The 14374-nt window shown below is 33.3% G+C and overlaps 1 protein-coding gene across 2 annotated transcripts in view; it reads left to right on the top strand.

Annotated features, from left to right (window-relative positions):
- Nucleotides 1-14374, top strand: part of sfmbt2 (Scm like with four mbt domains 2) — a 52485-nt gene that overhangs the window by 12295 nt on the left and 25816 nt on the right. The window contains exon 4 of one of the 2 annotated variants that reach the window (XM_058773904.1): nt 2171-2191. The exons of the other annotated variant lie outside the window; for it this stretch is intronic. Coding sequence (XP_058629887.1) covers nt 2171-2191 — 21 coding nt within the window. The remainder of the gene's footprint in view (nt 1-2170; nt 2192-14374) is intronic. 2 annotated transcript variants of the gene reach the window in all.

Raw genomic sequence — 14374 nt, 5'->3', positions numbered from 1 at the left:
GGCATCATTCAGTTTTTTGAAGAGCTTATTTGTTAAACCTGTGCTAGAAGGATCTGACCATACCTGTCTTACCCATATTAGTTTATTTTGGAAGAAAAGGTTTTGAACCAGAAAAAGAATCTGTTGAACAAAGTGTTCTGTTGTCAAACGCATGCCTGAAAGGTCAAGCAGCAATAACAGACAAAGCTGATCCCAGTTGTGTCGGAATATTTCATTATAATAAAGCATGCAGTGTTTTGATCCTAGTTGGCTCGGGGACAACACTGAATTTAAATAATGTTTCTAAATATTTTATAATAGTGCTCAGTCACAATGGATGGCTTTAAAGGGATAGTTCATTTATTCACCCTCATGCCATTTCAAACTTTCTTGTCTGGAACATAAAACAAGTTATTTTAAGAAATCTTTTCAGTACATTTTTTCCAAAACTGTCTGGTTACCAACAACATGCATTTAGTTTCTCTCTTACCCTTATACATTTCATATACTTGATCTCAGATAGTCATGTGTTGCATTCTGTCATTATCGCAAGATCATCTTGAAGCGATTTATTTTGCGATAATGACTAGCTGACAGTACATTTTCCTGATTTTTACACACTATTCTTCCTATTTAATACTGTAAAGCTGTATTGTTAAAAGCGCTATATAAATAAAGGTGACTTGACTTTTTACTTGTATGCATATCTTAATGAGGAAATTATGACATTGATTGCAGTACTGGATTTTGTCATTTGAATTTAAAATTGATCTGTTTAATACATCCTTCCATTATGCATATTAAAGGAATATTCAGATTATATACTGAATACAGTATGCATAACATAAAATTCAGCTTCATGGAAAGCAATTGTGGAATGCTGTCAGCTGCTACTGAAAATACTTTCAATTTCAATTGTATGTAAAGTAATGCACTGTCAATGATGTACAGTTGCCCCTATAGGCTTCCACTGTAAGTACATTTAATGTATTTAATCTGGAACATTCCATAAAATAGTAATAAACTTAATTTAAGTGCACTTAAATATTTATATAAAATGACTGAGTTAGTAAATATGCATTAAAATTGACTTTATTTGTGGTCATTTATTTATTTAAATGTAAAGTTGCTGCTACTGTTAAGCAATCTGTCTGGGGTTTTTTTGTGTATGTGTGTTTTCGGAAGAAATAGATAAAATCTGTGTTTGCATTTCTAAGATAAGATGCAGTCTGAAAACATCAACAGTCGCCAGAAGCTCTGAAGCAAGATTCTGTTTCAAAGAAAGCTCTGTTGATGGTTGAAATATTCACCAAAATGGCACTGTAGTCCAAAAATGCAGGCGTTTCTACAGGACCCCTTAAAATGGTTTGACTGGTGCAGTGTTGATGTGCTGAAACAGGAAATTGGGGCAGGACATACAACAGCACTCCCTCCCCTTTTTATATAACAGCCAATAGCCTTTAGTTTACATTACAGCCCAGTAAACCACACAAAGCCACTTCCTTCTCAAAGAAAGTGGTAAATAAAAATAAATAGGTAATGTATTAAAATAAGCACCACCAATAAACCATAACTTGTTATGGGAGGCTGAGGGCATTTTAATTCTAGAGAACATGTTTGGTTTTGTAACAAACATTTCAAATGCTGTAAAGGTTTATTCTGTTGTGTTTACATTAGCATATAGCCTCAAAGCTAACATACTTGGTCTGAAATTTGCTCTTTAAAATGATTAAGGGTTTAACATCACAACACATTTGAATCATTTAACCAGTGAAACACTGCAACATGTAATACTGTAATTTACATCATTTGTTTTGACAGGAAAATAACTGAAGGTAGAAACAGAGTCATTTAGCATTCAATCAAATGGTTTATGGAAAACCATTGTCATCCTGACCCATTTACGTTAGCAAAGTTAATTTCATTGAGTGCCAGAAGATATATGACTAAATTAAATGACTCGTGCAAATGCAAGTAAACGCCATTAATTAGGTTTTATAGTGTGTACAGAAGCTTAATTAAAAAAAAAATGTTTAGGCACAGCCAGGAATACTGTTTGTTTTACCGTGTTTAATTTGCGCCACATGTAGTGTTTTGTTTGTATGCATACCTTTATGAGTGTGTGTGAGTGCGCATGTTTAGTCAGTGTGTATTTGTTGGTCATCTTTGTTCCTGTCTGTTTATTTCTCAGATAACGTTTACCTCAGAGCAGGTAAGCCGAGCCTACTTCTCTCTCTCTCTCTCTCTCTCTCTCTCTCTCTGTCTGTCCTCTTTTCTCTCAGACCAAGGGCATAGGTTTGGTTTCAACATTTTCAAATCAAATAAGCAAAAGCACCATGTTTATAACATTACCTATTATAACTAAACAGTTGTTTAGAAAGAGAATCTGTACAAGTACTGTATGTAGGTATTTGTACATTTAAAGCAATAGTTCACTCAAAAATGAAAATTTGATGAAAATGTCCTCACCCTCAAGCCATCCAAAATGTAGATGAGTTTGTTTCTTCAGTGAAAGATATTTGGAGAAATGTAGCATTAAATCACTTGCTCACTAATGGATCCTCTGCAGTGAATGGGTGCCGTCAGAATGAAAGTTAAAATAGCTGATAAATATTGGCGCAACTTAAAATGACTTAATTATGGATTTGTTTCTTGCAGACACACAGCTTTTCACTTTAAATGGATTTTAAATATTTTTTGATATTTTATCAGCTGTTTAGACTCTCATTCTGACGGCACCCATTCACTGCATAGGATCCACTGGTGAACAAGAGATGTAATGCTAAATTGATCCAGATCTGTCAAGATGAATAAAAAAACACATCTACATCTTGCAGGCCCTGAGGGTTAGTTAATTTTAAGCAAATTTTCATTTTTGGGTGAACTATTCCTTTAAGATTATTTTATTAAAAAATGTGTACAGCCCTTGTTTATTTTATATCTTATAAATATTTTAGAAATAACTTTAAGAATGAAAATTTTTAGACATTTAAAATTATTTAAAAAGTTTAAAATTAGGTTGAGTAATTATTGCAAGTGAAAAGGTGTCTAAAATTATGTGGCAGAAATAGCATTTTATCATGCCTGAATCTGGACAGTCCAACTGTGTCACTTCCCTTAATTCATATACATTTAATTGCAAATTCAGTCATCATCTACCCACTCTTGTTGTTCCTTGTGTAAAAAAAAAAAATCCAGAGCTGCTCTTTTCCAGGCAGCAAAATGTATAAAAATCATTAGCTGTCAATTTCTGTTTTGCTTTGAACGTGGTTCTCTTTTCACACTGAACAAAAACTACACTATTATTAGTTGCTTTAAAAATAGTTAAAAAATAAAATAAAATCCTGCAAACCTACAAAATGAGAAATTGTGAAGAATATTCTATAACAACTTTAGTTTTGTTTGATGAAATTCAAGTTGTAATTCACTAAGTATCTCTTCTTTTTTTCTTTCCTTAATGAGCAAACTCTTATTTTTATTTCAAGTTCTCCTTACTATTCTTATTGATTCGGTTGATCTAATTCATAAAAACTCGATTCTTCTTGATCTGTCTCGCCTTCTTGATTTCAACTCACCAACACAGAGGGGAAAATTACTCTCAACTATGTCACTCTGTACATATAAAAAGTTAAGGTATGACATAAGAAGACTGTTCATATTGACTACTTTTATGATAATTTTAAAAAAGTTAGTTTTTTGTGCTTGAAAGCTCCAGTCCCCAATTCATTATACATGCATGAAAGAGCGATTTTTTTTCTTTTCTTTCTTTAATTTCCCCTTTTGTGTTTCACGGAAGGAAGTACATTGTATGGGTTTGTAATACTATGAGGGTGAGTAAATGGTGACAGAATTTTCCTTTTTTTTTTTTTTTTTTTGTGAACTCAACTTTTAGTAGATACATGTCGTCCCACATGTACCCAAATCTACGCCCACGTCTCAGAAGCATGCATTAACTGTTTTTCTGGGTCTTCTCCTTTATCTCTTGCCTCATCTTTCTCAGACATCCTCCAGAATTCCTCTTCTTTCTCATAATGTCTTTCTTTTCTTTCCTCCAGTATTTTTTGTTTATCTTCCTTCCTTGTTCCTTATGCTTGTTTGCTCAGCCCTGTGTATTAGATTATGTGAGTATGAATGAGAGTGTGTGAGAGGTGTGAACGTGGTGTCAGCGCGAGAGCTTGTGTATTTGCATGCATTTGTGTAGCTGAGACATACAAAGTTAAGGCAGCTCCGGAGGTCATATGTAAAGCTACTTAGCCTGGCATGCTTCACTTGGTGCACGCACATGTTTGCACATATATCATGCTCTGTGAACCACATTTTACACATTCTTTCCATTTCCGGGGCAAAAACAACTGGAGTTAAATGTAAAACATCATGCATACAGATAAAAACAGATAATTATTTATATGTTGTTACCTCTAATAAAAAGTGGCAGATAATAAAATTAAATAATAGAAAACAAATAAGACAAAAAATAATGAAATAAAAAATATAAAACCCAGATTTTGTTTTAAACAAAAGATAAAGACAATTTTTAAAATGCTACACATTTAGGAATCACAACATTTTAATGTACACCATGAAATAAAGTTTACATTTATTATTTGTTATTAAATTCTGAGATTAGATGAATGCAACCAAAATGGTAATCTTCGTGTTAAAATATGGGGAAGCACGTATTTTAAATATCCAATTTTAACAATAAATATCAATAAAAGCAACCTTTTAATATTGGCTGATTGTGCATCCCTAGCAGTGTTATTTTAGTATTATTTATATACTATTATAGTATTTATTTATATTTTAATGAACTTTTCAGTTTTTATTTTAATTTTAAGTTTTTAGTAATTTTGTTATTTTTTTGAATTTTTATTTATTTTATTGAAATATTTCTATTAATCTTTAATTTTTTTGTCTGCTTTAGATGTAGTAATTACTGTACTTCAACTTAAACTTATTCACTTAGATGCCAAGGCAACATTTCTAATTTTCATTTAAGTTTTTCATGTAATATTTATTTTTAATATTTATTTTTATTTTAACTAATGAAAAACGTTTAATAGTTTTAGTTGTAATTAACAATAAGAATACTAATCCCTAAACTCTGTCATTAAATATAAAATGCAAAACTGGCAAGATATTTACAATTTTTTAAATAAGATTATATACCACAATAAAAAACGATAGCTGAGTTTTTGTTGACTATTCTGTTTAAATTTTCACATAGCATTGGTTCTCCTTTTCTGTTTATAGTCTTTTGTGATAGTTGTGTGTGGGACTTCGGTTTCTCCTGAGTAGTGAAGCTGCCCACTGTTTTCGACAAAAAGCCTGCAGGTCCAGTAAGTTCGTTGGTTTCCCAGCATGCTCTGCACATTTGATTTCTTCCCCACAGTGACTTTATGATTTTGAGATTCAGCGTTGGCACTCAGGACAATTGAGGAACTCATACACAACAGTTACAAAAGGCTGCAAGCGGTCATTGATTCTCAAGGAGACGCCACATGATACCAAGAAGCAGGCGAACAAGGTTTTGCAAAAAAATCATTGTGCAAATTAAACTATTTTCTTAAGTAAGTGCTCACTTGCTTCTCAGTTCTTGGTTCATTTAGACTAGGACGTGATGGAAGTGTCGACATACAGTAAGTCATTTAGACTGGTTTGTGAAGAGGTTCATTATTGGACAGGTTCTTTAAAAAAGAACATAGTCATAAGAACCACAAAGAGCTGAATTATTTATAAATGACTAGTTAAGAGCACTACTAAATAAAAATAACTTTTATCTATCTTAAAAAAAAAAGCTGAACGGGATCTGCACTAATGACAAAAACAGGTGCGTAAATTTATCAACAAAATACTATAGACGAAAATAATACTATTATTTTTAATTACATGGTTCTCAAGTTTTTCGAAATCTTTCAGAGTTTCTTTCTGCTGAACACAAAAGAAGATATTTAGAAGAATCCTGGTAATCAAACTGTTGACGGTAGCCATTGGAAGTCAATGGCTACCGCCAACTGTTTGGTTACCCACATTCTTCAAAGTATCTTCTTTTGTTTTCAGCAGCTGAAAGAAATTCATAAAAACATTTGGAAAAACATGAAGGTGAATAAATGATTAATTTTGGGGTAAATTATACCTTTAAGGAGTTATTTTTATCAAATTATTTTAGTACAGTGTTCCATTTCCATTGGTGGAGGAACCACAACCGAGCATCATAAAAATCATTGGTTCTGGGATTCTTTTAAAATTACAACTGCTTTAGAACCGTATTTGGCATAAACTAAGGAGTAGTTTGAAAACTAAACACTGACATAGGCTTACATAAGTATGCCAGATTAACCATATGGGCATTTGGGCACATGCCCGTATGGGCATCATGCAAGGCAGTATAAATATTTTCAATTGTGCAATGGCCAAAGACGGCCAAAAACAAAGAAAGAGGAATACTTGGAAACTAAGAGGGATTGCTGACATCAGCCAACAAGGAAAATAGTTTCTGGAGAAATTATTACTACATTTTATCTTTGTAAAAGATTACAAACTGAGAATGTGTACATTAGTTTTTCAAGAAACGAGGAATGAGTCTTTTTTTTTTTTTTTTTGCTGAGGCAGCATGTATTAATTGAAATTAAAAGAATAGTTCAACCAAAAGTGAAAATTCATTTATTCATGTTGTTCCAAACCTGAATGAGTTTCTTTCTTATGCAGAACACAAAAGAAGATATATCAAAGAATTTTGAAGAACCAAACAGTTGTTGGTCCCCATTGACTTCCATAGGGAAATAAATACTATGGAAGGCAATGGGGACCATCAGCTGTTCAATTACCTGCATTCTTCAAAATATCTTCTTTTATGTTAAAGACATAATTGAATATTGAATACCCAAGACGTGTTTTGAATGGGGAAAAATGCAACGCTCAATATGGCCGCTCTATCAAATGAAGCCCCGCCTTCTGAGCCAAAGAGCCAATTGCTAATCGGTAAAGTCAGCGCGTCACTGCATCTGCTGTTAGAAGTCGCGGTTGCTATAGAAACAGTCGCTGCTCTGAGACGTGCGCCTAGGACTGCGCATGCGGACTGGTGGGTCTAGCCTGAGAAATAAGCTTTTTTAAATGCGATTTGAGCAAAATGAAAAACATCAATGATACAGTTGTTGTCAGATTTCATTGGTGATTTAAAAATGAAATTGGATCGTAAGCTTGGCGACCAGTTTTGGAGAATTTGATGTTTCCCCATTCAAAGAGATAGGAGCTGCACTTGCATGCCCGAGAGGCGTTTCAAAGATGGCCAGTGACATGACTTGCCTTAAAGGGACTTTGGTTAAACATAAGAAAGAAACTCATACAGTTTTGGAAGGACATGAGGGTAAGTAAATTAAAAGTGATTGAAAGTGATTCCAATGATATCATTGCTGTGTGCCGTTATCATTACAGTTGTGGTTTGGATTTAGATTGATTTTTAAAACTATAAAACTTTACAGTGATTGTCCCTGGTGTGAACGGGCCTTTAATCTGTATTTAACTTAAGTGTAGATTTGCAAATGGTATGATATGAATTCAATTAATTATTCATTATTTCATTAAGTTTAATAGTTAAAAAACATGAAAGAAGCTACTAAACACACACACTCAAGCCCGCACCGAATAAAAAAGGCCCCAGGTTAATCGCATAAGTATGTGTTGAATTTGATTGTCATGAGCTAATGTGATGAAATGATCCCGTTCCACTGAAGAGTGTTGAACACACGGCCTGAGTAGAGTGCTTAGACGCTGGGGGGTTGTTGGCATGGCAACGGCCGCACACTCCCGTTCTAGCGCTACTTAAGCGATTAGCGTACACACTTGTGCTGCAGAGATTACACGCTGAGACACAGCGGCATTCTGCCACAAGCACTCATACACACACACACACACACACACACACACACAATCAAACCTTCAACTTTATCTTACTGTAGATATCTGATTGAATTACATTAGTGTCAGTCTTTTATTATACCACAACATTTTGGGACAATACTGTGGTGGTTCACAGCTATATTTATATCTATATATGTGATGGTTTTATACAGTAATAGAACATGTAATATTATGGTTTGACACACTAATATGTTTATCCTTAATATATTTCTGTGGTCAGATTTGATTGTCAAATTCCATGCAAGGTCAAAATGACTGTTTGTGTGTTTAAATGGAATAGATATCATTGTTATGTTCATATTCATATTATACTGAATACAAAATGATAGTCTAGATATTGTATACATTATTAAACACTGAATAGATTATTAAATTCTAAATATTAATAGTCAATGTAGTGTGTGTGTGTGTATGTATATATATATATATATATATACACACACACATACATACATACACACACACACACACACACACACACACACACACACACACACACACACTCAAAATGAGGGTTGATATATTATATACATTATTAAATTAGATTACTAAACTCTAGTTATTATTAATAGACAATGTAGTGTTTTTTCCCCACCCAAGATTCCATTAATCATGTTTGTAATGTCTTTAAATATTATATATATATATATATATATATATATATATATATTAGTGCTGTCAAATGATTAATCGCGATTAATCGCATCCAAAATTAAAGTTTTGTTCACATAATATATGTATGTGTACTGTGTGTATTTCTTATGTATATATAAATACACACACATGCATGTATATATTTCAGAAAAATATGTTATTTTTATATAATAAATATATTTATTTATAATATCAATTATATGAATATACATGTAAAGACATGTAAATATTTTCAAAATATATACTGTAAATATACACAGAACACACATATTATGCAAACAAAAACTTTTATTAACTATGTACAGTATATATATTATAGTGCTGTCAAAGTTAATGCAAATTCATTTTAACGGCACTAATTTTATTAAAGGGGTCATATGACGTTGCTAAAAAGAACATTATTTTGTGTATTTGGTGTAATGCAATGTGTTTATGTGTTTACGGTTCAAAAAACACTTTATTTTCCACATACTTTACATTATTGTTGTTGCTCTATGCTCCGCCTTTCTGAAGCGCGCCGATTTTTACAAAGCTCATCGTTCTGAGAAGCAAGGCGTGCTCTGATTGGCCAGCTATCCAGTGCGTTGTGATTGGCCGAATACCTCAAGCGTGAGACGGAAATGTTACGCCCCTTACCGTATTGTGATGCTGTGTCCCGGCGCGATGACACAAAAAATATAACCCATTACAAACGAGGCATTTGTTGCATCCAGTGGGGACATAATTACTGAATATAATGACTTATACTGTCTGCATTTGTGATTGGAGAAATGACAAAAAACAAGCACTACTCTACACAGCTCAAAAGTTTGAATAGTCAGTGGCAAATTCTTTAAACGAGAATACGTACTTACAGGCTGCGAGTCAGAAGCGCCAGACTGTCCTTGCAAAGTTGGAATTGCCCCACTTTATAGAAACAGTCTTTGAGAACAGCTGGCAGGCTACTCCCAGATTCAGGAAATAGTCCTCCAATAAAATGCGATGCACACACTCGAATATTTGGGTTGAACTGTTCTGGAACAGTGTTGTAAACACAACTTAACCGCTGATTTCTAGTTGTGTCCTCTTTTGGAAGCCCAAACAAAGTAGTTTCACTTTCATAAAGAAAGACAACATCTCCAGGACATGGCGCCGGCGGCAGCAACAACACTACAGCAAGAATAAAAGTCCCGCCGTCTTTCTTTGCATATATGTTTTGCAAATCTCCCCACACCGTGGCGTAGACATGTGGGGCGTGTTTGAATGAGCCGTTTTAGGAGGGCGTGGTCGAGTCTTAACTTTTATAAAGAATATCTCTTTGGTTTTGAGACTTTAGTCTTTGCAACTTCAGGGATCTTATCTATGCACAAACAGCTTGTAACACTCAAAGAGAAAGGAAAACTTGAAATCGCATCATATGACCCGATTGACAGCCCTAATATATATATATATATATATATATATATATATATATATATATATATACTGTATATATATGTGTGTGTGTGTGTGTTTGAATTATTATAAACTATGTGTATATATATATATATATATATATATATATATATACATACATACATACACACACACACATTTATATCTACACATACAATTAAAAAGAATAATACATTTATTTTTACTATATATAGTAAAATATTTAAATAAAATTGTATATGCACTTTTATATGTTTATTTATACTAATTATTTTGTCTTTTTTACTTTTTATTTAATATTTTATTACTGATCCATTCTTTATTTATCTATCTATCCATCCATCTATCATCTACTAAATTAAAAACGAGCATAAGAAAATTCAGACTGACTTTCAGTGTTGTGAAAAATAAATTTGTAATTAGTTATTTATTAATAAAATAGTTGTTATTTTCCTTTGGAATTATCCTAAAAACACAAACTAGTCAAATATCCTTGAGTTAACCTGATTAAGCAATGACCTTTTTGCTGTTAAAAATAGTAACCTGGATGTCCTAGTGGTTGGCAGGCAAACAGGAAATGGTGTTATCCACTTCAGACACACAGGACAGGTTGTTTCTACTGTACCAGTCGGTATCGCAACGCTGCTCTCCCTTTAACACACAGCGTTTTGTTTCCCTTCCTCTCTTGAATAATTGCTTTGATTACACAAGCAAGGAAACTCTTTAAATCTGGCCCCGCTGTTTACAGAAGAGTTGTTGGAAGATATGCAAATCTGCTTTTGCAAAATGAATATTTGCATAGAGACTCCCTAGTGCAGAAAAGAGGAAACGCAAAGCGGCTCATGTGTCTCTTTGAGTTGTTGTAAATTATGCATTCATTTATTTGATTCGAACAAGTCTGTTCAGCCAAAAGAAACAAAAGAAAAAGTGCCACAATGGATTTGAATGAACTAACTTTACAATATTTATGTCTACAGAATAAATATCTACAAAATCTCTTGTAGCCATAGTCACAATCCCATAAGAAATAAAAATAACAAATGAGATCTTATGTTTTTTGTTTTGCTTCTAAAAAGCAATAATATTAAATGAAGCAAATGTCAGATGTTTCTCCTGAAAAAAACAAAACAAAAAAAAAACAACTGTAATCAAAAGTCAGAAATCTTAGTATGAACTCAAATGTTATACAATAATAATACCTTTTAAACCATAATATATTTACCACAAGATATATATTTTACAAAGTAATCACAGTTGTTATAGTGGCTGTAGTTAGTAGACAGTTAGCAGGCAACCAGTGTGCTAGTTAAAAGAGGAAAATAAATAATAGGGACACAAATACGTGTCCTGTTTACATGGAAATGGCCAGAGTCTCTGATGACTGCTTCTGTTATTAAAAAAAGTGTGGTGACAAATTTAAAGTGTATCTGTAAAAATAGTTGCTCTATTCCTGTCTGTAAAACATCAAGCAGAACGACAGACACAATAACACAGGGACAGAGCAAAGACATTTTCAAACACACTGCAAAAAATCCAGTTTACTCACTGTTTGTTCGCTCCAATTTAACCATAAATCATAGTCCCTTTAATTATAATGTAATAACTAATACTAACTTGCTTAGACTCTGAAAAGACTTCACAAAACCCACTGTTTAACTTAAAAAAGGGGTAACACTTTAGCATAGGGACCAATTCTCACTATTAACCAGTTGCTTATTAGCATGCCTATTGTTAACATATTGGCTGTTTATTAATACTTATAAAGCACATATTCTGCATGAGCATATTCAACGCTATCTCACGACCAATTTGTGCGTATTTTACGAGGTGGCTAATTCGTACGAATTCGTACGACCTCACTTGTATGATTTTGTACGATTTGTCTAAACCCCAGTGATGGGTAGGTTTAGGAGCGGGGTTAGGTGTAGGTCATTCGTCCAAATTCATACGAATTGTGAAACTCGTAAAATATGTACGATTTGGCAAAAAACGTATGAATTTGTGAGGTCGTACGAGTGACTTCGTAAGAATTTGCCACCTCGTAAAATATGTACGAATTGATCGGGCTGGCATATTCTACATCCCTAATCCTACCCGATACTTAAACTTAACAACTACTAACTATTAATAAGCAGCACATTAGGAGTTTATTGAGGAAAAAGTCATAGTTAATGGTTTGTTAATAGCAAGAATTGGACCTTAAAATAAAGTGTAACCAAAAAAAGGTTGCATTACGGAAGTAAAATGTGTTTCAAACTCCACTTCTACCGATGGAATAAGCTGAAGCAATTGTATATGTAAATGTATAATAATCGTATCACAATACAGTCTCTGAAAATCTTATGCAATGTTGCTTTTCTGGTAAAGGTTATCTAGTTTTAAGGATTTATTTTAGGAATTATCCAGTAGCTATTTACAGGAAACAAGTCAAATATATTGATTTATGCTGTTGTTTACTTCTGACTTTTATTTATTTATGATATTTATTTATATAGGTAAAATATCTCTTCAAGATACAACTTATTAAATGAATCCTCTTCAACAAAAAGATGACCTTTCCTTAAAAAAATTATATTTTGTTAGTAGTATTATTGGCCTTAATTAATAAATTCAAAATGATATATTTTTAAATCAAATATAAATCAATAACAAATTTAGTTTTATTGCAGTTCGCATAGTTATTATGAGATTTGTTTGGCTTATTCTTGCATATTGGTATATTAAAAAAAGTCGGTACAAAATTTACTTTAAGCCTTTATTCATACAAAAAAATCCAATTGTTGGCCCTACCCCTGTCTGTCTGTGTCTCTCTCTCTCTCTCTCTCTCATTCTGTCTTTGTTTACTCAAATCCTCCGTCAGGGCAGAGATCACACCCTCGTGAGTGGTATCATGTGTTATTGAGTGAAGCAGTCGTGACGTAACAGGGCAGAGACAGTATTTGGCTCTCAGAGTCAAGCTAACAGTCAGCAACCACGCTGAGAACTTCAGTAATGTGAATTCTGCTGATGCTAACGTACAGTTTTGTGTGAACGGTGCACAACGCATCGATTAATGTGTTTTTGTCTTTCTGTAACACGTAACTAACTAGCACTTCTCTCTGTGGAGATACTGCGTACAATTATGCAGAAAGCAGGATGTTTAGGCACGTGTAGATGCTAAAATGCAGGAACTGACTTCTCGTTATATACATTCGTAATGCATATATGAATATTTTATGTGGCTGACACCATGGGGCAGGAAGTAGGAAGATGTTTGAGAGAGGAAGTCTATTAAATGGCATATTCATAAATCTTTGGATGTATACTGCTGTTTGAAATGAGCAGATGTATGTGGGTCAGAGACGAAAAGGGGTTTTTAAAATACTACTACTACTACTACTACTAAAAAGTTTAATACAGCTTTAATTTTTTTTCGTACAATAGAATGCATCCTGTTTATTTTTTTCTGACTAAAAAATAATGACTATCATACATTTTTACCATGATTTACCGAAAAAAAAATCTTGTCAGGCATATTTAGAACAAGAATCATTAGATGACATTAAAAGACTCTATTTAAGGATCACAGTGCAGCCCCAAAATATTAATACATTTTTATTTTAAATCTTTGACAATATCCTTCTAACCACTAGGTTTTACCCTTTTGATAGCAACACATTTTTAATCATTTAAAGTGCCCCTATTATGGGTAATGAAAGGTTCATATTTTGGTTTTGGGAGTCCCCAACAACTGGTTGGCATGCATGCAAGATCAAAAACACTTTCATTGTCTAATAATATGCATTTATTTTTTACCTTATTTGCTCAACGACTCCCAAATGATTCACTCAGCGATTCTTTTTTCCAAACCCCTCTTTTGCGTGACGCTAATCTGCGGTGATTGTTCCGATTGGTTGATTTCATTTCCATGTAATGCCTGATAAGGCAGCTTTTGTGAGTGCAGTTTGCTGCTTTGTGTACAGCCGTTACCAGGGAAACAGCTATTTTTACCGCTCCAAAAGCGGCACCTTGTGACAAAGAATGAATTTGCATTTTCATTCAGACCAACGCAAAATTTCATGTTGACGTCAACGTGAAACAGCTTGGGATTTGTTTTAAAAACAACTCGTTTCAATGATTCAGAGTTGACTCTTTCTTTTGAGAGACAATAACTTTATACATGGTGCACTTTCAGATTTAAAAATTTGCAGGATGTTTTCATTCATTTAGAGTTGTGTTACACACTGCATGAAAGGTCATTTTCAAAAATCCATAATAGGGGCACTTTAAAATGTAATACAATTTAGGGCCAGTTTTACTAAAGAGCGCAATTCCAAAACAGCACCGATGGGCGTGGAAAATTCTGTGGGTGATTTACTGACAATGCGCAAATTAAAGAACACAGATGCAACATCTCATTTCCATAATG

Source organism: Onychostoma macrolepis, chromosome 04 (assembly GCF_012432095.1).
Source record: "Onychostoma macrolepis isolate SWU-2019 chromosome 04, ASM1243209v1, whole genome shotgun sequence".
NCBI lineage: Eukaryota > Metazoa > Chordata > Actinopteri > Cypriniformes > Cyprinidae > Onychostoma > Onychostoma macrolepis.
This window is presented reverse-complemented; position numbering and strand designations above follow the sequence as displayed.